The 23,261-nt window shown below is 46.8% G+C and overlaps 2 protein-coding genes across 4 annotated transcripts in view; one reads left to right on the top strand and one right to left on the bottom strand.

The window, feature by feature from the left end:
• LOC135977156 (syntaxin-binding protein 2-like) overlaps positions 1 to 23,261 on the top strand; it is a 252,736-nt gene that overhangs the window by 6,514 nt on the left and 222,961 nt on the right. The gene's annotated exons all lie outside the window — the stretch shown is intronic.
• Positions 1,809 to 23,077, bottom strand: LOC135977117 (pyrin-like). 3 transcript variants are annotated; one of them, XM_065576261.1, is made up of 6 exons: positions 22,939 to 23,077; positions 22,534 to 22,840; positions 15,387 to 15,456; positions 12,693 to 12,766; positions 6,870 to 7,055; positions 1,809 to 4,438 (listed from the first exon to the last, which is right to left on the bottom strand). In XM_065576261.1, the coding sequence occupies exons 2-6, from the start codon at positions 22,808 to 22,810 to the stop codon at positions 4,107 to 4,109; spliced, it is 939 nt and encodes a 312-aa protein (XP_065432333.1). In that variant the 5' UTR covers positions 22,811 to 22,840; positions 22,939 to 23,077; the 3' UTR covers positions 1,809 to 4,106. The 3 variants fall into 3 exon arrangements, with proteins under 3 accessions (XP_065432333.1, XP_065432335.1, XP_065432334.1); XM_065576263.1 differs by lacking the exon at positions 22,939 to 23,077 and having other exon boundaries at positions 1,809 to 2,202; positions 4,247 to 4,438; positions 22,534 to 22,894; XM_065576262.1 differs by lacking the exon at positions 22,939 to 23,077 and having other exon boundaries at positions 12,693 to 12,763; positions 22,534 to 22,894.

The raw sequence follows: 23,261 nt of genomic DNA, 5'->3' as shown, positions 1-23,261 counted from the left end.
TCAACATTAATCTCTGCTTCTGCCACAGTGCCGCATGGGAGCTACATTTCTTCAATGTGTATGGTTCTGTAGCTGGACTACATCTCCTGTGATGTACCACAGTCATGGAACCTCCATGATGCACTGTGGCAGTTCAGCCAGCAGGAGACATGTAAAATACTGTTTTTCGATCTGCTCTAGAGAAAAAAAAACATTTTAAAAGCAGAGAAACTGCAGCTAAGATCTGTGGTCTGCAGGTCACGCTTCTGCAGCATCCTGGAACCTTGCGGCAAACTGGAAACATTTTTAATGGTTCTGTTTAGGGGAAAAGTCCCCTTTGAAACTATGATCCTAAATCAGAAAAAAACACAAACACTGAGCAGTAAGGTTACAGAGAAGGAGATACTGTTGGGTCCATTGTAGGCAGGGCCTGATCTCCTTTCATTAGTATGATCATTACTAGCTCCCGTCGTCTTGCTGAGTGTCTCTGCCAGGTGTCTCTGATTGATGGCTCTCAACACCGTCACAATTAACTTTACAGCATCATCCTTTCCATAGTAGTTGATCAGCAGGATAGCTATGTCTGTGGGATCTGTGTCCTGCAGCCGGCCCCAGGGCATGTTGTTTGTCCCTCCACCAAGAGGTCATTCAGCTTAATCTTGAACCTCTTCAGATCTTTGTCTATCATGTCTTCCAAAGCATTTCTCAGGTGATCTTTCACTGTCTTCATCATGCTGCCCCCTCAGACATCTGAGCAAATTGCTAGGCCATCCAGTTGGTGTTAGAAACAGCTTCTGTGCCTGCAGACAGATCTCAGGGAGATTATTTGTTCTTACAGAAAGAGATGAAATAAGCAATTAGTTCCTGTGCTTGTCTCACAGCTGCTTCCACCTCTGCCCCTTCCTTTTTGCCAGCCTGGTTCCCCTCACTGATCAAAATTAAAAATCCCAAATGCTGAATCATTGGCCCTGTGAGCAGCTCCAGGAGGTAATGTGTCTCAGATGGCACGATCCTTCCAGGACCTGTCTAGTGTGCACTCTTCACCTTTCATCAGCATGGTACAGGTTGCTCCACCACTACATGGGCCCTTTTTCGGCCAGTCAGTGTGGAGGAAAATGAGGTTCCACAACTCGCTACCCCTTTTTGGGAAATTTGCTAACCACAAGAGATGGAAGAAAACCACATGTAGCCATTCCCCTGAGCTATGGTGCTTGCTAATCGGAGTGGATTCTCCTCCTTCCTTGCATGGGTTCTTATTGCAAGGCTGGGTGCCTCCACCCGAGGTGACTCCTCTCAGTGCCTGGGACACAAGGGGTGCTGTCCCTTGGGAAAATAACTATGACCACTCTTAGCCAGGAGTATAACCCTGTACACAAGATATAAAATGCAGTAAGACAAACCCAAGCAATGAAATGCCCCACCCAAAAATAACAATGTAACCAAGAGGGACCCCACTGGGGACAGGAAACAAAGGCTTTGTAATGCTTCCTTGGGTTCCCAGCATTGTGAAGAACCTCACTACCAACTGCCCTTAGCCTCAGGAAGCCATGTCTGTGCCTGCCAGATGGATAAGCTCCCCAGATCCACTGACCATGAACGACACATGCATTCCCATTTGGGCCTCGCCGGCCCAGCTGTCCATCTGCAGGTAAGTGATAGACACACTCCAAATCTGCAGCCCCTCGAGCCTCTCCTTGGAGTACCCAGTCCCTGGTCCACTGGACACTCTCAGAACTCACAGATCAACTGCTTCCAAAGCAAGAGTACAGCCCAGTTTACCAGCTTCACCTCTGATCACAGCTCCGCTCAACACACTGCACTTAGATATGTTTATAGTGAAAACTAGAAAAAGTTTATTTAACAAAGCAGAGATTCCAGGGATAGCAAGTAGAAATATTGGAAACAGATAGTTACATATAAAACAAAATCATAACGCACATTCTAGAACTTAGGCTTACTTAACAAGATACTCTCCTGTCAATAACGTTTAGCTCACCCAAAGTCTTTGTCACAGTGCTTAACAGCCCTGGTTGGCTGTGATGCATGGTGGCAGCTTGTCCGCTCAGTGAAAGACACAGGGTATGCCTCTACCTCCAGTATCAGTCACAAGACAAACACATTCATGCGTACACTGGTGGTTCGTCAGATAAACCCTTTATGAATGGTGGCTGTGGACAAAGAAGGTCTTCATCCAGGGCCCTAATTGAGAAAGTACTCATGGCACTGCAAGAAATAAACACAGCAGAAGTAGAAGCCAGTGTTGTGATGTTTGTTGACAGGTGTCAATTGTCGGTTCCTTTAGAAGAAACCAGAATGCTATCATCAATGCAATTTATAAAGAGTTTTGGAGGATCAGATTGAGAGGCAATAAATTGACTTTGCAATGTATTCCATCACATGTTGGCATATATGGGAGTGAGATAGCTGATAACTGGCAAAAACTGGAAGATCGGAAATTCAGATGCCAAGGACAATGGTTGAGGATATTGACACCCTATCAAAGTAAATATTAGTTGAAATAAATGATCCTTTTATCCAAAAGATAAATGATTCTCTGATATCAAAGCATCTCAGAAAGTAACATCCCCACAATCACGAGAGTGCAGACAGGGCATCCTGCAGGAAGGCAAATCTATAGATGGGACCAAGATATATCTAGTCTGCAAGATGTGCCAGGACCAGGCTTTCAAACCTGCCCACACTTTTGAATGTAACATTGTAAGGAAAGCTATGATCTTCAGAATTGGCTTCTTGGATCAAGCCCTTACAAAAGACCCTGTAAGAGTCACAGAATACATTCTTGAACTTCCTGGCTTAATATGATTATCAAAGGTGACCTGATATGGGACTTCATGGCTTGAATTGGAACAAGAAAAGAACAACCTACAGAAATTTGATAGAGGGGTTTTTTGGTCTAGCAGACAAAGGTATAACATGATCCAAAGGCTGGAAGTTAAAGCTAGATAAATTCAGACTAGAGGTAAGGTACACATGTTTAACTTCCCAAGGGTTGTGATGGATTCTCCATTACTGGCAATTTTTACATCAAGTTTGGATGTTTTTCTAAAAAGTCTGCTCTAATTCTCAACAACTTTTGGACTTGACAAGAATTGTATTCAAAGCTGTGGATAAATTCTTTCTACAACTAACCACCCCTCCCGCTGTGGTATGTGTGTGTGTGGGGTCAAACAGCTGGAGGCAGGGGCAGGAGAGGGGCTGAGGAGCAAAATCTGGGATGGAGGGTAGGAGTTGGGGTTCAACCCAGGGGGGAGGTGCTGCCAGAAGAAATAAATGATCTGGGGGTTCTTTTTATGTGCCTTTTTGTTCCTGAGCCTTTATGGTGCAGTAGGCCCAGATCCACAAAAGTAGGAGCCTAAATCCCTGAGTGAATCTGGCCCTAGCAGTCTCATTCTTTTGCTGTTACCTCTCACAAAGAATTCATATACCTAAGGCCATTCCTACACTACAAACATATGTTAACTCAAGTTACATGAGCATACAGGTGCTGTAGTTAGTATGTCACTTCTATGCCTGCCTGCTTGGTGCCTTTTGTCGGTGGTGAGTGTACTCCCCAGGAGCACTTGTATTGGTTCAGAGTGTGGTGCACCATGCGTGTGTAACAACCATCCATCACAATTTGCTACTTCTCACCTTTGTCATTCTCTAGTCTAGGGGTAGCAAATTGTGATGGATGGCTGCATTACATGCTGGCTCCTGGCAGGAGGCGACAGTTTTTAAACTGTGGGGTGTGTCCCTGTAGGGAGGTGCATCCCAAAGTTTGAAAACCTCTGTGCTAAATAGAGGGCAGAATTCTGGGGGGGACATGAGCCAGTGAGCCCCCCCCCCCCACAATGCACTGCCTCCGGGGGGGATAAATATGCTTGCTTGCCCCGGGTGCTACAATGCTTAATTATGGCTCTGGTGTAGCACTTACATGAGCCATTGTAAGTGATATTTAGTTTGAATAAGGTTTGAAGAATATGTTCCCTAAGGTTTAACTGGATTGCTATGGAATTTCACTGTGGGAAGGAGCACGATGTCACAGTGCTCTCAACTACATTACTTTCATGGAATCCATTTTGTAAGTGAGGAATAGAGAAAAATGAAGAGAAAAATCAAATGCTGCTTCATTGTGGATTGGCACTGAGTGGTATGAGGAGAGAAACAGAGAGAAGGTTCTTGTAAATCAAATAATATGATGTTTTATTGGTTAATAGTATCAAAGTTAAGTTATAGACAGTTAATGGCACATTATAAGAGGCACTACCTGTAGGAAATTCTCTCTCCCTTGGCTCTGAATCTTGCTGAGTTGCAGATTCCTGCTCCAGAGTTAAACCATCCCTCTCCCCTGGTGCTGGGGCTTGTTGAGTCTCTCGTTTCTGCTCCTGATTTACACCAACTTTCACCCCCAACTTTGGGGCTTGTGGAGTCTGTGATTCCTGCCCCTGAGTTACACCATCTAGCAAGAAAAACAGAGAGGAAATAATCCATTCTTAGTTGATGCAGCATATTTATCTTCCTCCTGCTGTGTGAGACTGTTAATTGCAGGAGGCTCAGCTGGATGGGAACAGGAGAGGCCTGTATAAAGGCCAGGAGCTGAGAGCACCTGGGGGCTACAGGGAAGTAGTCTGCAATCACTCCTTGGGGAAAAAAGGGGTCCGTGCTTGGGTAACCCAGAGGAGGGGAAGACAGCAAGGTATTGGATAGTGTGTACTTTGGCTGCTGATGAAAGGGCCACGAACTGGAACCCAGAGTAGAGGGCAGGGTTCCCCTACCAGCTACTGGAGGAGTGGTACAGATCAGGCAGTGGAGTGTGGCCTGCCTGGGACAGTTTGCCCTGGAAGACTTTGAAGGAGGAAGGTGGAAATATGCCTAGTGATCTGGCCGGAGGGCCACGTCATGAAGAGGAAGCACACCGACTCGCAGAGAATGAAAAAGAGAGAGAGAGAGCTAGCCCTGGTCTATACTACGGGGGGGATCGACTTCAGCTATGCTATTGACGTAGCTGAAGTCGGCATATCTTAGGTCGACTTACCTCGCCGTGAGGATGGCAGTAGGGTGACCAGACGTCCCGATTTTATCGGGACTGTCCCGATATTTCCTTGTTTGTCCCACGTCCCAACCGACGTGCGGTCGGGACACTGGACAAACAAGGAAATGCGCCGGAGCCTGGAGCCCGGAAGTGCTCTCGCACCCCCCCCCCCCGCCCTGACCCCGCCCCCTCGTCCCCCGATTGGCTCCCTCCCCAAATCCCCGCCTCTTCCCCGGGCTCACCATTCCCCCTCCCTCCGCAAGCGCTGGAGGGAGGCCCGGGAGACACAGGGGAAGTGCGGGGCCGGGGTGAGTAAGAGTCCGGCCTGGTCCCGAGCAGGCAGGACTCGGTGGTAGGGCGAGGAGGGGGGCGGCCCACGGGGCCAGGCGGCGGCTGTTCTCACCCCGGGCAGCGGGACTCGGGAGCAGCCGCTGCTGCATCTCCCACTGCCGCGGGGGGAGGAAGCGGCCATGGCGCTCGGCGGCTGCGGCTCTGGCGCCTCCGAACCCCCCGAGCCGGGGCCTGCTGCGGGGACCCAGCAGCGCGTACGCTGGGCCCAGCCCCTGGCCAGTCGCGTCTGGGCTGCTGCCCAGCTGGTGCTATCGCGCGGCGGCCCCGGGGGTGGAGGCATCGGCAGCCCAGCCCCGTTCGTTCCCCTGCGGGACCCGAGCGGGACGGGGGGGCTGGGGCCTGCTGCCCCCACTCCGGGGCCGCCGCGGGATAGTACCAGCTGGGCAGCAGCCCAGACGCGACTGGCCAGGGGCTGGGCGCAGCGTGCGCGCTGCTGGGTCCCCGCAGCAGGCCCCGGCTCGGGGAGTTCGGGGGCGCGAGAGCCGCAGCCGCCAAGCGCCATGGCCGCTTCCTCCCCCCGCGGCAGTGGGAGCTGCAGCAGCGGCTGCTCCCGAGTCCCGCTGCCCGGGGGTGAGAACAGCCGCCGCCTGGCCCCGCGGGCCGCCCTCCTCCTCTCCCTACCACCCAACTGAGTCCTGCCTGCTCGGGACCAGGCCGGACTCTTACTCACCCCGGCCCCGCACTTCCCCTGCGTCTCCCGGGCCTCCCTCCAGCGCTTGCGGAGGAAGGGGTTTTTTTTTGGCCCCGCCCCCCGCGCGTCACCCTCCCCCCCCCCCCCCCCCCTGCGTCCCGATATTTGACTTGGGTGATCTGGTCACCCTAGACGGCAGCGAGTCGACCGCTGCCGCTCCCCCGTCGACTCCGCTTCCACCTCTCACGAGCTGGAGTTCCGGAGTCAACGGGGAGCGTCTAGATGAGCCGTGATCAATTGATCCCCGATATATTGATCCCTACGTGCCGATCTGGCAGGTAGTGAAGACCTGCCCCTAATCCCCAGAGTGGCCAGAAGGAGGAACTAACTGTGGTGAGTAGACCCTTTGACAATTTAAAACAAACAAAACAGGAAAATTCAATGATAAGATTCACTTAGTAATTTTATCTCAACCACATCGAACATGGTGTAACTTTTTAAACAGTCTAAATGTTAAACATTCATAATTTTCAATTTATTCAGTTTTACAAAATCGGCAAATTAACACTGCAGTGTGAGCCATAATTTCAGAATGTTCTGACTTTGCACAGAACGATTTGTAATTGATTTTGCCTTTGTACTTATTTTTTTTAATCTGCAAAGACAAAGGAACATTTTGTATTGCATCCTCTTCGGCTGATCTTAAAAGATTAAATTTAACAGAACTGTAACAGAATAAATGTTAAATCAAGTACAGATGGGAGGGAAATAAGAGTGTGCAGGTGTTGGGTGGTGTTGGTGACTTGATAGTGTTGGTGTTGCGTCTGGTCGTCCCTTCTGGCCTTAACCTCTCTGACTCTAAATAAGAGGTAATACCTTTGGGAAGGTCTGTTTCCTCCAGTTCAGGGTCTCGCTGAGTTGCTGATTCCTGCTTCCAGTTTAAATCATCTTTCTGCCTGGGCTCTGGGTCTTGCTGCATCTCTGATTCCAGCCTCTGATTTAAACCATCTTCCTCCCCTGGATCTGGAGGAGTCTCTGATTCCTGCTGCAGATTTAAGATATCTAGCAAATAAATAAATAAATAAATTATATGTATATAAGTACTTAACATACGATTCTCCTCCTTCCCTTTCTCGCTGGACATTAATTTATTTATTTTCTCAGTCAAATATTTGAGCTTCAATACAACAGTCCCACAGCACTGAGGAGACAGAAGTCTTCTTGATTTATAACCACGGTAATAGGTAATATTGTATAAAAATGTTGGTGGGAGCCAGTAGGTGCAGACAAGATATGTCCCAGGACAAGTTTTTGGGAAAAAAACCCAGAAACCAAAATTTGGAAATATTGCTGTAGTGCCTCATTGTAGATTCAATGTCTCTAACTTCCATCCTCATCTATAGGCTGGGCTAACTACATCTCCCAGGATGCACCATGCCTCCTATCTTGATGAGGAAGACAGAGTATCATGGGAGTTAAGAGCTGTTCTACAATGAAAACTTGCATCAGTACAGATACGTCTCTCAGTGGTGTGAAAAATTCATATCATCTGAGAGACACAGCTATGCCGACCTAACCCCTGGTGTAGACAGTGCTAGGTCAAGGCAAGAATTCTGCCATCAATCTAGCTATCACCTCTTGGGGGGTGGGGGTGGATGAACTACAGTGATGGGAGAACCCGTTCTTTTGCTGCAGTGAGTGTCTACTCTGAAACACTGCAGCAGCACAAACTGTGCCACTGTAGCACTTCAAGTGTAGACATACCCTAAGTCTGGTTTAGGGCCTCTCTGTATTGTCAAGATATCTATATTCTATATTCAGTATGTGGCTGGGCTTGCCAGGCCCTACATTCAACTTAATGACCTCCGTTTGTCTGTCTTTAATGGGATAACTTTTGAACACTGCGGCTGATCAAGTCTGAAATTTCAGGGATGTTCTAGGCATCAGTTGGACAGAAAGCTATTGATTTTGAGGGCAATGAGAAAACGATACATGAGGTATGTCTGCACAACTAGGCACCCGTGGCTGGCCCATGCCAGCTGACTCAGTCTCACCGTGTTCAGGCTGTGGAGCTATTTCACTGCTGTGTAGACTTCTGGGCTCAGTCTTGAGCTCTGGGACCCTCCCACCTCCAGCCCAGAAGTCTACACTACAGTTAAATAGCCCCACAGCCTCAGCCCCACAAGCCTGAGTCAGCTAGCACAGGCCATTTTTGGTGTGTAGACATACTCATGGAGTCCCTGTCATCCGTCTAGCAGAGCCACAGCTTCAAGCCCTTCTGTAATTGTCTATAGATAAAGAACTGGTTGATTCCATTAACACCTTCCAGCATCAGAACACCCCTGTTCATCTCTCCCCATCCTCCCAATCGAGTTTAACATGTTCACACCCTGAATGAGTTCGCTCCCAGATAGCAAGAAGACAAATAAGAATGGATGGGCGAGAATGGGGGAGGCACACAGAGCACCTGGTATACCGGGGATGGAGGAATGGGACACCTCAAGCATGTGGGAAAGGGGTAATGGGGTGCATACACACCCTGACAGGGGGACACAGTGGTGACGGGTTGCAAGGAGTCCTTGAACTAGAGGGGGATGGGTGGGGGCACCCAGGGAGCTTGTTGAGAGAATAGAGGGCTGAGAGGAGCCTGTGGGGGAGCAGTGAGCTGGGCCCACAGAGACTAACACAAAGCCACTTATACCCATTTTGTGACCAATGTAGACTTGAAGTTGAACTTCCAACATCATTTACATCTCCAGAGAGTCCATGAGAATTTTGCCTGCTCAGTCCAGCCTATACTTTTGCTGAGTTTAATCATTTACTTATTCAAAGTTTAAATCATAATAGAATCAACCACATTTCTGGCTTTAGGAACCGATCCTGCAGGCACTCATTGAAGTCTATGGAGTTATTCTAGAGTAAGGGCATGGCTACACTTGCAGATGTAGAACGCTGTGAGTTAAACCAGCCTTCGTAGAGCGCAATAGGGAAAGCGCTGCAATCAGTCCACACTGACAGCTGCAAGCGCACTGGCATGGCCACATTGGCAGATCTTGCAAAGGCCACAGAGAGCAGTGCATTGTGGTAGCTATCCCAGCCTGCAAATGGCTGCAATGTGCTTTTCAAATGAGGGGGGTGGGGTGGAGTGTGACAGGGAGTGTATTGTGTATATCTGTGGGAGAGAGAGTGGGGTTTTGGGGGGGCCGAGAGCATGTCAGCATGCTGTCTTGTAAGTTCAGACAGCAACAGACCCCTCTCCCCCTTGGGCCTCTCTCTCTCACACAGCATTCCACAGTAATGGTTGCTTTGTCTCGGAGCAGATAAGCAGCCGGCTGTCAGAAACGGAGCTTTCAAAGGGCAACAGGTGACCTCAGTTAAGATGCATCATAAGAACATAAGAATGGCCATACTGGGTCAGACCAAAGGTCCATCTAGCCCAGTATCCTGTCTTCCAACAGTGGCCAATGCCAGGTGCCCCAGAGGGAATGAACAGAACAGGGAATCATCAACTGATCCATCCCCTGTTGCTCATTCCCAGCTTCTGGCAAAACAACAGAAGGCTAAGGACAACATCCCTGCTCATCCTGGTTAATAGACATTGATGGACCTATCCTCCATGAATTTATCTAGTTCTTTTTTGAACCTTTTTATGGTCTTGGCCTTCACAACATCCTCTGGCAAGGAGTTGACTGTGTATTGTGTGATAAAGTACTTCCTTTTATTTGTTTTAAACCTGCTGCCTATTAATTTCACTTGGTGGTCCCCTAGTTCTTGTGTTATGAGAAGGAGTAAATAACACTTCCTTATTTACTTTCTCTACACCAGTCATAATGTTATAGACCTGAATCATATCTCCCCTTAGCTGTCTCTTTTCCATCATGGTCAATGGAAGCAATGAGTGTGAAACTAAGGTGCCATCAGGGAAGATGGTCTCCCCCTATGTTCTTATGTGCACCTGGACATCTAAAAGTAGCCAGAATCTTCACCCATACTGAGAACAATAGGAAATGGCAGACATTTTGAAAGAGGGCAATTCAATGAGGCATTCTCTGTAGAACACAATCTTGTCAGCACATGCTGAAAAAAACCTTTCACTTATGACAAACAATGGAAAAAACCCCACCATTAACATTCAAACATTCTTCAAATGCAACCAATACATGAGATTTCAGTATACAGGAAGTTTGAAGAATCTGTCGTTCTATTACTGGGCTCAATTGGGACCAAAAAATGATCTGATACGGGGTCCTAAATTTCTTAATAGACCTGTTTGTTTGTTTTTTCCTTGTTTAACTCAAAGTAATTAATGGAATAACTTTTCTACTCTCAAAAAAATCATTCCTGTCCAGAGAGGTAGTGTTGTAATGTTGCGGAGGATTTGCTGTATTCTCCATGCAGATCTAAGTGGAAAATTCAAAGTGCAAAATTCAAATAAAAATTCAAATCAATCTTATCTATGGAGCCATGACTAGTAATAGGGACTGAAAAGTATTTAGTTACAAAGTGCATTTAGTAATGGGAGAATTGCCGTGTGCTCTCAATCTCCTTCCAGGGGGAATTTTGTTTGGTGCTTGTATATCAAAGTGTTAAGCGCCTTATATAAAAATAGAGGGAGGGAGTTCCAGAGTGAGGTTTTTGAGCCCACTTTTTTCTTAAGCATGTGTAGGACAGCTCATGGGACATGGATATATGGACTTGATTTTGGTGCTGATATAATGGATTTGTGGTATACTGTTAGGAAAAGGGGCAGCTCGGTAACTATGCAAACAATTTGTGATATTTTAAAATATTACAAAGTAGGATGACATTCTGAGCATGCCTTTATATTGAGAATATTGTCCTATAGTGATGTCGGTTACGTTTTATAAAGTGTACCTGAGCACTAGAAAGACATTTTAAAATTTAACAAAATGCCTAAACAAGTAAGTAAGTAAATAAATAAAGGAAAATAGGGGTAAGGGGCAACAAAGAAGAGGCTGATAGAGCAAATCAAGCTAGAGTGTCTATTGGGACTGATGTGCTTTAAAGAGTGGTGACTGTGTAATTTCTTGTGGTGTGAAGCAATGGAGAAAAAGTTCAGATATCACCAGAAATTTACTGGTACACAGAAATTAGATCAAGACCCTTTTTATTCAGGACTTTTTAAAAAACGGTTTCAGCTTTTCTTCTGGTGCAAAGAACCCCTGTAAAATAGGACCCACGAATACAACAGACAAGGAAAAAGAAGGTTCAAATGACAATAAAAGCTGTGCTATCCGGCACTTTACTAACTGCAAAGCTCGAGAAACTGGCATTTCTGATATCCATTAAAAGTCGGGTTGGCTCACTACCGCGTGGCTCCCTGGAAGTGGCGACATGTCCCTGCTGCTCCTAGGCAGAGGAACAGCCACAGGGGCTCTGTGTGCTGTCCCTGCCCTGCCCAGAGCACTGGCTCCACAGCTCCTATTGGCTGGGAACTGATGCCAATGGGAGCTGTGGAAGTGGCGCCTGTGGGCGGAGCCAGCGTGCAGAGCTGCCTGGCCATGCCTCCACCTAGGAGCAGCAGAGACATGTCATCGCTTGCGGGGAGCTGCACCAGCCGTATCCAGGACCCTGAAACACCTCCTGAGCCCCAAACCTCCTGCACTCAAACTCCCTCCCAGACCCCATGCTCCGCATCCCCTCCCACACTCCAACCCCCAGCCCTGAGCCCCCTCCTGCACCCAAACTCCCTCCCTCCATTGCTAAGTATAACTCTTAGTTAACAGGATTTTTTGACTAACCAGCACCCACCCCCCATTCCACCAACATGCCGGATAACACAGCTTTTTACTGTACTGGTGATTTGATCAAATAGCTGGCCATAGAAAAGGTGTCATGAGACAAAGCTATGGACTACACTATCCCCATGCTCACCATGAGTGATAGGACTCTCAAAAACTGAGGGATGCTTTGCAGACGGTTAGTGGGTGGGAGTCTTTTAGTGACAAATGTATAAGGGAAAATGGTATCTGTGACTAGCTCCCTATTTTTAACCGCTGAAGCAGACAGTACAAGGAGCATGGATGTAAAGTGGAGGGGACATTGTTTACTTTGTTTTACGATAGGGGATACAGTAATGTTCCTGAAGGCAAAGGAAAATGAGCCAGAAAGAGGCAGGGTATAATAAATGGATGAACAGAAATGTGAAGTTGTACAAATAGGGTTAGGGTCATTGGGACACACCGATGGTTTAGAGGAAGACAGTAGAAAAGACAAATCAGTCAGTGACACGGTTGAAGGAGGAAAGAATGGTGAATGAAAGGGAAGAAGAAGAAAGGGTTTCTGTCCAGATTGCATACATTTTCACTTTGTAAAAGTGGCTGAGATTCAGGGTCAGGAAATGATTGGATGGCAGAGAAAGTAGGAGAAAAGAGAAAAGGCAGAAAAGACAGTATGTTTCTGGCACACATAAGATAAGTATATTTCTAATATCCCCTTTGTCCTAGTATCATAATCCATTAATTTTATATAATTCACAAGTATTAAAAGGTTTTCTGTCTAAATTGTAGTCAAAACTGATGGAGACACTTAACAAAACTAAACATTGGAACATGCTGTGCAAAGACTTAGAAAATAGAATTGTGTGCACGTGTGTGTTATGGTGCAAAGGGTGAAGACACCAGAAAGCCATCGGTATCAAGTGGAATAGATGCAAGAAAGAATTCAATATGAACCCACCGGATGAACTCCATGTTGTCGCTACTAGCCAAACTGCATCTGATAGAAAACTGGATATCCCATTCAAAAGGCTGCTAAAAAAGAGGACATGCTTGGTATTATTATTGTTGTTTAGAATTATGTTGCAGTAGCACTTAGAGGCCAACCAGCTCAGGGACCCCATTGTGCTGGGGGCTGCACATAGTCAGTAAATGACAATCCCTCCCCCAAAGACATTGCAATTTAAACAGACAAGATATAGCAGGTAGATGAGACAAACTAGTGGGTCAGGGATGGGAAGACAGGGTAACAAAATTAACAGTAGACTAATCAATCAACAAAGACTGTATTTTTAGAGAATCGACTAGATGTATATCATTGAAATAACTGGACTAACATTCTGCTTTTTGACTTGGAACTACACCTACTGGGATTATGGCTAGACATGGTCCTGAACTATTCCTGTTGCTATTGCATATTTCCCATATAATCTTGGCGGTAAGTCGGGTAGGGCAAAACTTTCAAAAATGGGTTCTAATTGTTTGGGTGTCTAACATTAGACCTTAGATCTGATTTTCAGAAGCGCCCAAGCACTTGCAGCTCCCACTGACTTTCAAGGTATGTCTTCACTGCAGATTTAGCCTGGAGTTTTACTCGGGTGGTGTCCCAACCCCACTCCCATGCACACACAAGTCCCACTCACTAGATTTTATTGGTCCTTTCTCCCGACACGGCTGGGGGTGTGGGATAGTGCACCGGCTGCACTTTCACTTGGGTTGGTATTGCAGTGAGGTCACAGGCTAAATCACTCAAGTGCTGTCTACTGATAGTCCTCCAACGCCTTCCCACAATTCAACCCCTCACCCTGCTGTGCCCTGAAGGACAGGCAAATTGTCCTACAAAACATTGGGAAATAGACACAGAGCAGCTCAGTTTACTGCTGTGCAATGCACCATGGGATATGCCCCCAGAAGTCATTGTGATGTACACAGAAGGGCACGGCACCAATAAGGCCACAGGAATTCAAGGAGGGCTTCATAGTGTGACCACTCATCCCTGGGCTAAGCTAACTTGGGTGGCTCAGACCCAGGTGCTGATCTTTTTATTCTGTTTGTACAGCACCTAGCACAATGGGGGGTCATGGTGCATGACTTGGCTCCAGGGCACTATCCTAATACACCTAATGAATAATATACCGCACCTAGCACAATGGGATCCTGGTCCATCTCTGAGGCTCCTAGGCACGTCTGTAATACACCTAATAAATACTGTACAATGCCTTGGCTAGTGGGAACCTTGGCCACGACTAGGGCTACCAGGCACTACCATAATATACTTAATAAATAACATAACTTCAAGGAAGACATACCTAATCTGGAGTTGTGGATTCTTGGCACCTCTGAAAATCAGACCTTAATATTGGGCACTTCAATATCAAGGCACTCAACATTAGAGTTTCTTTTTCAAAATTTGGGATTTAACCTCAGTGCTTCAGTTTCCCCATCATTAAAATGGTGACACCAATACATTCTTATTTCACTGGTGGTTGGTTAGGTTTAATCAGTTAATGTTTAGGAAGCATCCGAAAACCTCAGAGGGAAGGCACTAGAAGAGTGCAAGCAGTAGGGTAGCTAGGGGGGGAGCAGGGGGAGTGGCCCCTCCCCCACTGAGCACATTGTCAAAAGTGGTGACTTAGGCGCCGACTCCCTGGGTGCTCTTTAGTACTTAGTGTACCTTTTTATATGGCTGTGCTTGCTTCTTATTCCTCTGTGGCCATAGACGAGCTATTCTTTGTGCATCAACTAGGTCCCATAGTATCCTCCTGTGATGGATCAGGGCTAGATCTGTACAATTTATGAATTCTGCTTGATATTCTGAAGCTGATTATACAAACCTGCTATGTTATGAATGTCTCTCTGTACTGCTGACAGGCCCTGGAGCACATATGCACCCAACAGATGCATTAAGACGGTAATTAGGACTTAACGACCCTATTCAGGTGTAAACATCTGGGATAATGAGTGAGCTGCATCCTTAGAAAACCAGTTTAGCTGCTTCTAGGAGGGAGGGAAGGTAGGAGCATTGGAAAACTGTACCAGGACGAGAACAAATAGGAGTCCTACAGGAAGACAGCACTGGGCAGGAAAGAGCAAGGTTACAGAAGCTAGGTAACGGGGCTCCAGCGAGAGAGGTCACTCAGCACCAGGGCTTGAATTGTGCCGGAACACTCCGAAACACCATTCTAGCACCTTTTTGAGGAGCTGGAATGACAGTTGGGTACTGCCAGTATCACTTAGCAGTGGAATTGGAAGTATGTTTTAAGGGGAGGGATAGCTCAGTGGTTTGAGCATTGGCCTACTAAACCCAGCGTTGTGAGTTCAATTCTTGAGAGGGCCTCTTAGAGATCTGGGACAAAATCAGTACTTGGTCCTGCTAGTGAAGGCAGGGGGCTGGACTTGATGACCTAACAGGTCCCTTCCAGCTCTATGAGATAGGTATGTCTCCATATATTACTTTTTTTTGAAGGATGGAAGTGCATTTAAAAAAAAAATATTTTCGCTGCTTCGCAGCGGGTGATGCCTTTTTTTATGTGTTTGCTCCCCCTGCTCTTAGAACCTGACTACACCACTGAGTGCAAGTACCATTTTTTAATTTCATTTTGTCAATAGTTGATTTATCTTGGCAAATTGATCAGTGTTTTAAAACATGTGATACCTTTGAGAAGCTCTGAGTTCTCCAGCTTTGGGGTTCACTGCATGTTGGCTGTCCTTTTCCAACTGAAATACTGCAAGAAAACAAGAGGAAAAATACATCATGGTTACCTAACTGATAATCTTCTCCATTTACCTTCTGAGTTGACTCAAGTGTATTTAATTTCACCTTCTCCTTTGGGATGCATAGCAAGAATCTAAGTACTAGGGAGGATTCGTTCTTTATTTTTTAGGGAATAATCTGAATCGTACAGCCTCTAACATGGAAGCCCAGGGCTTGTCTACATTAAACTTCTATTTAAGATAAACTAGGATATATGCTAGCAGATCCCAACCGTGGTGTGAAAAAGATGGAAAACTGAAATGGGTACATATTTCACAAATTAAATTGTTTACATAAATGATGATGATGTAAACATCCTGGATGTTCTGAATTCTTTGCAGAAAAGAACATCCCGGAACCGAGCTCGAGGCGCAGCTTAACCACATGTAGCCCTTCCCCTGAGCTATGGTGCTTGCTAATCGGAGTGGATTCTCCTCCTTCCTTGCATGGGTTCTTATTGCAAGGCCGGGTGCCTCCACCCGAGGTGTCTCCTCTCAGTGCCTGGGACACAAGGGGTGCTGCCCCTTGGGAAAATAACTATGACTTCTCTTAACCAGGAGTATAACCCTGTACACAAGATATAAAATGCAGTAAGACAAACCCAAGCAAATGAAATGCCCCACCCAAAAATAACAATGTAACCAAGAGGGACCCTACTGGGGACCGGAAACAAAGGCTTCGTGATGCTTCCTGGGAGTACCCAGCATTGTGAAGAACCTCACTACCAACTGCCCTTAGCCTCAAGAAGCCATGTCTGTGCCTGCCAGATGGATAAGCTCCCCAGATCCACTGACCATGGATGACACATGCATTCCCACTGGGGCCTTGCCGGCCCAGCTGTCCATCTGCAGGTAAGTGATAGACACACTCCAAATCTGCAGCCCCTCGAGCCTCTCCTTGGAGTACCCAGTCCCTGGTCCACTGGACATTCTCAGAATTCACAGATCAACTGCTTCCAAAGCAACAGTACAGCCCAGTTTACCAGCTTCACCTCTGATCACGGCTCCGCTCAACACACTGCACTTACATATGTTTATAGTGAAAACTAGAAAAAGTTTATTTAACAAAGCAGAGATTCCAGGGACAGCAAGTAGAAATATTGGAAACAGATAGTTACATATAAAACAAAATCATAACGCACATTCTGGAACTTAGGCTTACTTAACAAGATACTCTCCTGTCAATAACGTTTAGCTCACCCAAAGTCTTTGTCACAGTGCTTAACAGCCCTGGTTGGCTGTGATCCTCAGTTCATAAGATGCATGGTGGCAGCTTGTCCCCTAAGTGAAAGACACAGGGTACGCCTATACCTCCACAGTTATACCCCATAAACCCACTGTCTCCACTGACAAACAAGATGCTGGATGCTTTAGCTTGTGTGATTCTTTCTTGTCAATTTCACTACTCTTGATTAACACTTGGTTCAGTCTGTAAATAGGCCACTATTGCAAAGCAGTATGAGATAGAGAGAGAAGTGTCTGCTACTCTCTGCTCGAAAGAAACCAGTTTATCACCTCCTGATGACCAGTCCTAATTCACAGACTTTAAGAATATAATTTTCAGTACAGAACCATAACTCCTTAAGTGTTACCCATGTGTGTCTGTATATATATATATATATATATATAATTTCACAATTATTATGATGACCGGGGGTCACTAGCTCTCAGAAGAGACCTCATATGCCACCTTTGTTGAACTGATGATGATGTTGATGGAGTCTCTCATCGAGTTTGACAGATGAGCTACAGTCACATATTGTGGGTCCTGAGATGAGACCAAAGGCCATTTTGGACCTGTGGCCCTGTCTACAAGAGGAAAAACAATTGTAAATGAATGGGAGCTACTTTTAGCTTTACGCCTCGCATGTCTCTCCTTCACTGCAGCATTCTCTGAGCTCTCAAAGCCTTTCAGTCCGAGGTGACAGAGCTGCCACTAGTGGGTCTTTTCATGGGCTAAGAGCTTCCAGATGTTGAAGTCAAACATTGCAAGACTGGAGGTTGGCCTTGAGAGTGTCTTTGTAATGTTTTCTTGGTCTATCCCTAAAACAAGTTCCAGTCTGAAACTCTCCATAGAAGGTGGCTTTTGGTATTCTGTCAGACATACGGGCCATGTGACCACACACCATCTCAACCAACTACACACCCAATATAAACCTTGAATGCCTGTGATGTTGCAGTACTCAAGGACCTCAGTGTTTGGAACCAAATCTTGCCATTTAATTCCCATTATCCACTCCAGATATCATAGGTGAAATAGGTTCAAGAGTTTAATGTAGCATTGAAAAGTAGTCCACGTATCACAGCCGTAGAGGAGTGTGATGACGATGAGAGTGAACTAAACATCAATTTAATTTGCAGTCTGACACCACGTTCATTCTAGAGACCTGTCTGAAGTTTTCCAAAGGCCCCAATGTGCTTTGTAATGTTTTCATCAGTCACTGCATTCTGTGAAATGACACTGCCTGGGTAGCAAAATTCGTCAATGACCTTGAATCATTGATGGACATAACTGAGGTAGTTGCTGTACTTTCTGATCAAGGCTGGACTGTGACTTCTCTCTTCTTTCGGCTGATCGTTAAGCCAAAACATTTTGGTGCACATGAAAAGCCATCAGTGAGCAACAGAATGTCCCTGAGGTTATAGACCAATAGAACACAGTCATCAGCAAACAGTAATTCACTAAAAATCATCGTAACTTTTGTCTTCGCATGCAGGCGATGCAGATTCAAAACACCTCTGTCTATACAGTACTGCATATAAATGCCACAATCAATGTTTGTAGCTGTTCTAATAAATGAACTCAGAAACATTATACTAAATAGTGTTGGAGCAAGAACACAGTTTCCTTTTACTCCATTGATGACAACAAAGGGAGCTGAGAAGCAGCCTTGGTCAAGGACATGAACCAACTTTCCTGCATGATAAGATTTAATGTTGTTGACAAACTTATCTGGGCAACCAAACTTGTGGAGGATCGTCTACAGACCATCTCGATTTACAGAGTTAAAGGCCTTAGTAAGATTGATAAAAACGATATACAGGTCTTGACTCTGCTCTCCTGTATTTGCTGGAGTGCAAAGATCTTGTTGGAAGTACCACTCCCAGGATGGAAGCCACATTGGCTTTCAGGCAGTAACGTCTCTTCAAGTTAGCATGACAAGCAGTGTCAAGGAGGGAGGTGCACAATGGTTATAGCAAGAAGTGTGATAGTCTTTCTTTTTGTAAAGGTGAAAAAAATTGTCATCTTTAAGTTCTTGTGGCACATCCTCTGTTCCCAAAATCTTAAACAGAGGCCAATGAATGTCCTGATCAGCTCATAGTCCCCAAATTTGAAAATCTCTGCAGGAATGCCATCTGGATTCACTGATTTTCCATTTGCCATTTGCTTGACTGCTTTCCGTACTTCAGTTATGGTCAGCAGAATTGAGAGTTGGTCTTGAATTGGAAATTGTTCAAGATCATCAAGGGCTGACGCGGACGTGGTGGACAAGCAGTTTGGAACCTTAATAAAGAGTTCAGTGTTCAGGATTGGGTGTGATTTTGACCAGCCTGGCCCTGAGACTTATCATCAGTGATTGCACTGGTAACAGTATCCACCCAGAACCAGGCCTAAAGTAGTAGCCCAGAGGATCCAGGACTACTGTTGGTGCTGGCTGGAACCAAAGAAGCTGACCAGGGCTCAAGTGACTGAGATGGTGCAGCTGGAGCAGTTCACCCAGATCCTCCTCGTTGGGGGGACGGAGTTGGTACAGTGACAGTGCCCAGCCACCCTCATGGAGGCCATCTCCTCGATAGAAGACTAACTGTCTGCCGAAGGATCTGAGCCTCAGTCCTGTAAACTGGGGAGCCCAGGGAGCTGGGTCGGTCAACAGATTGGGGGGGCGCAGGCCCGAGATAGGGAGTCCCTGGCACCAACCCAGGCCATTCATGACCATAGTAACGCCCACCCTCCCTCAGAGGGAAGAGGGTCTTCCAAGGGGAACCTGGAGTCAGTGTTACAATGTTACAAGTGTGAAGGAGGGGCATTTCCACTGCAACTGCTCATGCATGGATTGTAGCTAGGGCAAAGTGTGGGTGTCCAGCCTCCAGGCAAGAAAGAAGGGCCCAGCTAAGCTCCTGGTATCTCTGAAGGTGAATGGCACTCCGGTGATGGCCATAGTCAACTTGGAGGTATAACCAAATGCTTGTCCAGGCCATTCTGGTAGAGTCTCCCAACCTGGTGTTAGCCCCCATACACATAAATTACACAATGAATCCATGAGGATGTAAGACTGTACTCAGTCGCCTGGGTGAGGCTGGTGGCCGGCTGCTGGGAGGAGATGTGCCGAGTCAGCCTGGTCCCACCACTGGTCTACCCAGTGATCTTGGGGCACGACTGCTGGTGGTTCTGCAAAATCGCTCACTTGCGGAAGACAGAGCAAAGCTAGTGAATATGGAACTATTGGGCTACGAGGTCCCAGATAACTAGGGAGAAAGCCTTCTGACTGGCCAGAGATGCCGGTACCCCCTCACCCCTTACGAAGCTGAGGCACCAGAGGAGACCAGCTAAGACTAGCTGGACATAGATGTAGACTTCCTGAGTGAGCAAAGGGAGGACCTGACACTGAGCCGAGCTGGGGAAGGTGGCAGATCCCAAGCAGGAGGAAGGTGCCAGCCAACGACCCCTCCTCCCCCCACCCATGGGCCCTGATACAAGAGGCATGATGACCGCCTCTACCAGCCGGCTAAAGAACCCTAAACCATAGGCGCTGACTTCGTGGGTGCTCCAGGGCTGGAGAACCCATTGGGTAAAATTGGTGGGTTCTCTGCACCCACCAGCAGTTCCCTGCCCAGCTCACCTCTGCTCTGCCTCCTCCCCTGAGCGTGCCGCTGCGTCCTGCTTCTCCCCCCTCCCTCCAGCACTTGTGCCATGAAACAGTTGTTTCACACGGCAAGCCTGGGAGGGAGGGGGGAAGAGGGGGAACACAGCACGCCCCGGGGAGGAGGCAGGGCCGGGGCGGGGATTTGGGGAGGGGTCCATTAGGGGCAGGGAGGGGCAGAGTTTGGGTGGGGACTCTGGGGCAGGGGTGGAGTCGGGGCGGGGGTGGGAGGGGTGCAAGCACCCACCAGTGCTGAGAAAAGTTGGCGCCTGTGCCCTAAACCCAGGAAGAATTCCAACAATTGCTAGTCTCGTGACGGTTCTCATGCAGGTTACTAAACCTAGCGCACTCAGTGCCCCAGGTGGGGCACTGGAGAGGGAGAAGGCCCTATAACGAGTGGCACGGAGGTTTTTCTGGCCAGATATCGACCACAAAGTTTGAGATTTCTGCACCTCCTGCCCCAAGTACCAGTGAGGGGCTCAAAGGGGGTGCCTCGGGCACCCTTGATACTTCTTCCCATAGTGGGCTGCCCTTTGAGAGGATTGGCAAGGACCTGGTAAAGAAAAGTGGGTTGGATGCCGATATAGCCTTGTAGTAGTAGATTATGCAACCCGGTACCCCAAGGCCAAGCCATTATGGACTACTTCGGCCCCCACAGGCTCCTAAAAATTGTCAATAATTTGTCCATAATTTCCCATAATTTTCCAACCATAAACCAGAGAAGCAAATGAAAGAGATTATTGCAATGCAGTTAATTCTATTTACTTTTTTAGTTGATAGAGACCTATTGATTTACCTTCCAATGCAAGTGAATAGGAACAAGGCGGGAATGAGGAAAGGTCAGCCTGGTTCCCCTTTAAAATACTCCTCTAACAAGAGCTATGGGGTTGCTGGGAGCAGAATTCTCAACTCCTAATCTCACGGGGCCCAATCCAAATAAAGAAATTTAATTATTATTGTCCCAGGTACTGCCCCTACAATACAACCCTCAACACTGTCCCCACAATGGAATTCCCCAGGATCAAGGGTAAATCTTGCTCCAGGAGCCCCAATGCAACGAAAATCAGAATTATGGGCACAGCAGCTTCTCCTTTCTCAACGGGGAGGTCCAGTGTGATGGCACACCATAAAAAACAGGAAATTGTTTACAAAACACAACCTTACATTACAGTAAAGGCTCTTCATAAATGCACACACTTAAAGCTGGAAAATGGGGGAAACTAAAATGAAGGGTGTTTGCATCTACTTAAACAGTCAGTTACAACACAGAGGATGTGCCTCTCTCATAATCAAGAATTCAGAGTAATGAAGGTATGTCATGCAATTAAATTCATTCTTTTAAAAAGTGTACTTCAACCCTTAAAGAGGATGGTATAATTTTCCTTTGCGGGCTTATCTATTAGCAATTATTTACTGAACTTGAAAGCAAATAAGTCACTAACTATCACAGGTACCATAGCCTGAAAATAAGGCATTTGTGTCAATGTGTGTTTCTCTTAAGGGTATGTCCTCACTACAGGGGGGGGTCGATTTAAGATACGCAAATTCAGCTACGTGAATAGTGTAGCTGAATTCGACATATCGGAGCCGACTTACCCCGCTGTGAGGACGGTGGCAAAATCGACCTCCGCAGCTCCCCATCGACAGCGCTTACTCCTACCTCCGCTGGTGGAGTAAGCGCGTCGATTCGGGGATCGATTGTCGCGTCCCGACGAGACGCGATAATTCGATCCCCGAGAGATCGATTTCTACCCGCCTATTTCTAATAATGCTCCTGCTTTGGCTGGGAAATGTTCTCTCTCACACTTTTTGGGGTAGGACCATCACTGCCTCTCTGTGCAGTGTAGAGGGTGGAGCACAGTGTCAGTGTAACTCACTAGTGAATGTGTGTTACACGTCTCCCCTCTCTGCCTGATCTCTCAGACAAGTCTGTTACAGCTCCATTTTATGAAGCTTTGGCAGTTTGTGCTTTTAGCACTGGAGGTCCACGGGTTGGTCCCCAGTATGTTAGCCAAGATGGCGGCCGTCACCTCAGCACAAAGCAAATAGTTATTTATGTCCATAAATATTATAAAAAAAAGCAAATGTTGAAAATCAGAGTTGCAGAGAAGGAGATACAATTCCTCCTCCCTCCCCCCCACACGCACACACTGTGCAGGGCAGAGCTCTCCCTAGGTTATTTCTTACCAGGTCTCAGTGTCTCAGAGAGTTTCTCAGCCAGATCTCTCCTGTTTATAGATTTCAGCACATTCACTGTCACTTCCGCCCCATAGTCCTCTCCATAGTAGCTGAGCAGGGATTGAGTCATGTCCACAGGTGATGCGTCCTCTAATTTACCCATGGGGATATTGTCATAGTCCCTCTTCAGCTTAAATTTGTTCAGTTTCAACTTGAATTTCTTGAGCTCATTCTTTGTCAGCTCTTCAAGAATGTCATGTAAGCAATCGCTCACTGCTTTCTCCATGGCATCTCCTTCCTCAGCTCTCTGAGCAGCCTGCGAGAGGAGAGACAAAACCAGGAAATGGTTCACAGAAAAAAAAATAGCGGAATAATCAGAGCAAAACTGAAACTAAAGGGGTCTAAAGCACTCACCTCACATCAACCCCCTCCCTTCTTGCCTAGCGCTCCCTCCAGTCATGCAAACAAGAGTTGCTGCACATTCGCTTTCAATCCCAAATGGAAACCCGCCCACAAAACACTACACTGGTCCTTCCTGAAACCAAGACAAAACTAGGTCAGGCCATTGGAACAAAATCTATCAGGTGAGAATAGGACAGCAAATGTGAAAAATCGGGACAGGGGATGGGGGGGTAATAGGGGCCTATATAAGAAAAAGACCCAAAAATCGGGACTGTCCCTATAAAATCGGGACATCTGGTCACCCTAGGTGAGAAGAACACAGAAGAAAAGAGCAG

This window comes from Chrysemys picta, chromosome 22 (genome assembly GCF_011386835.1).
Source record: "Chrysemys picta bellii isolate R12L10 chromosome 22, ASM1138683v2, whole genome shotgun sequence".
In the NCBI taxonomy this organism is placed as follows: domain Eukaryota; kingdom Metazoa; phylum Chordata; order Testudines; family Emydidae; genus Chrysemys; species Chrysemys picta.
The sequence above is the reverse complement of the archived record's forward strand: the minus strand, read 5'-3'. Positions and strand labels throughout refer to the sequence as shown.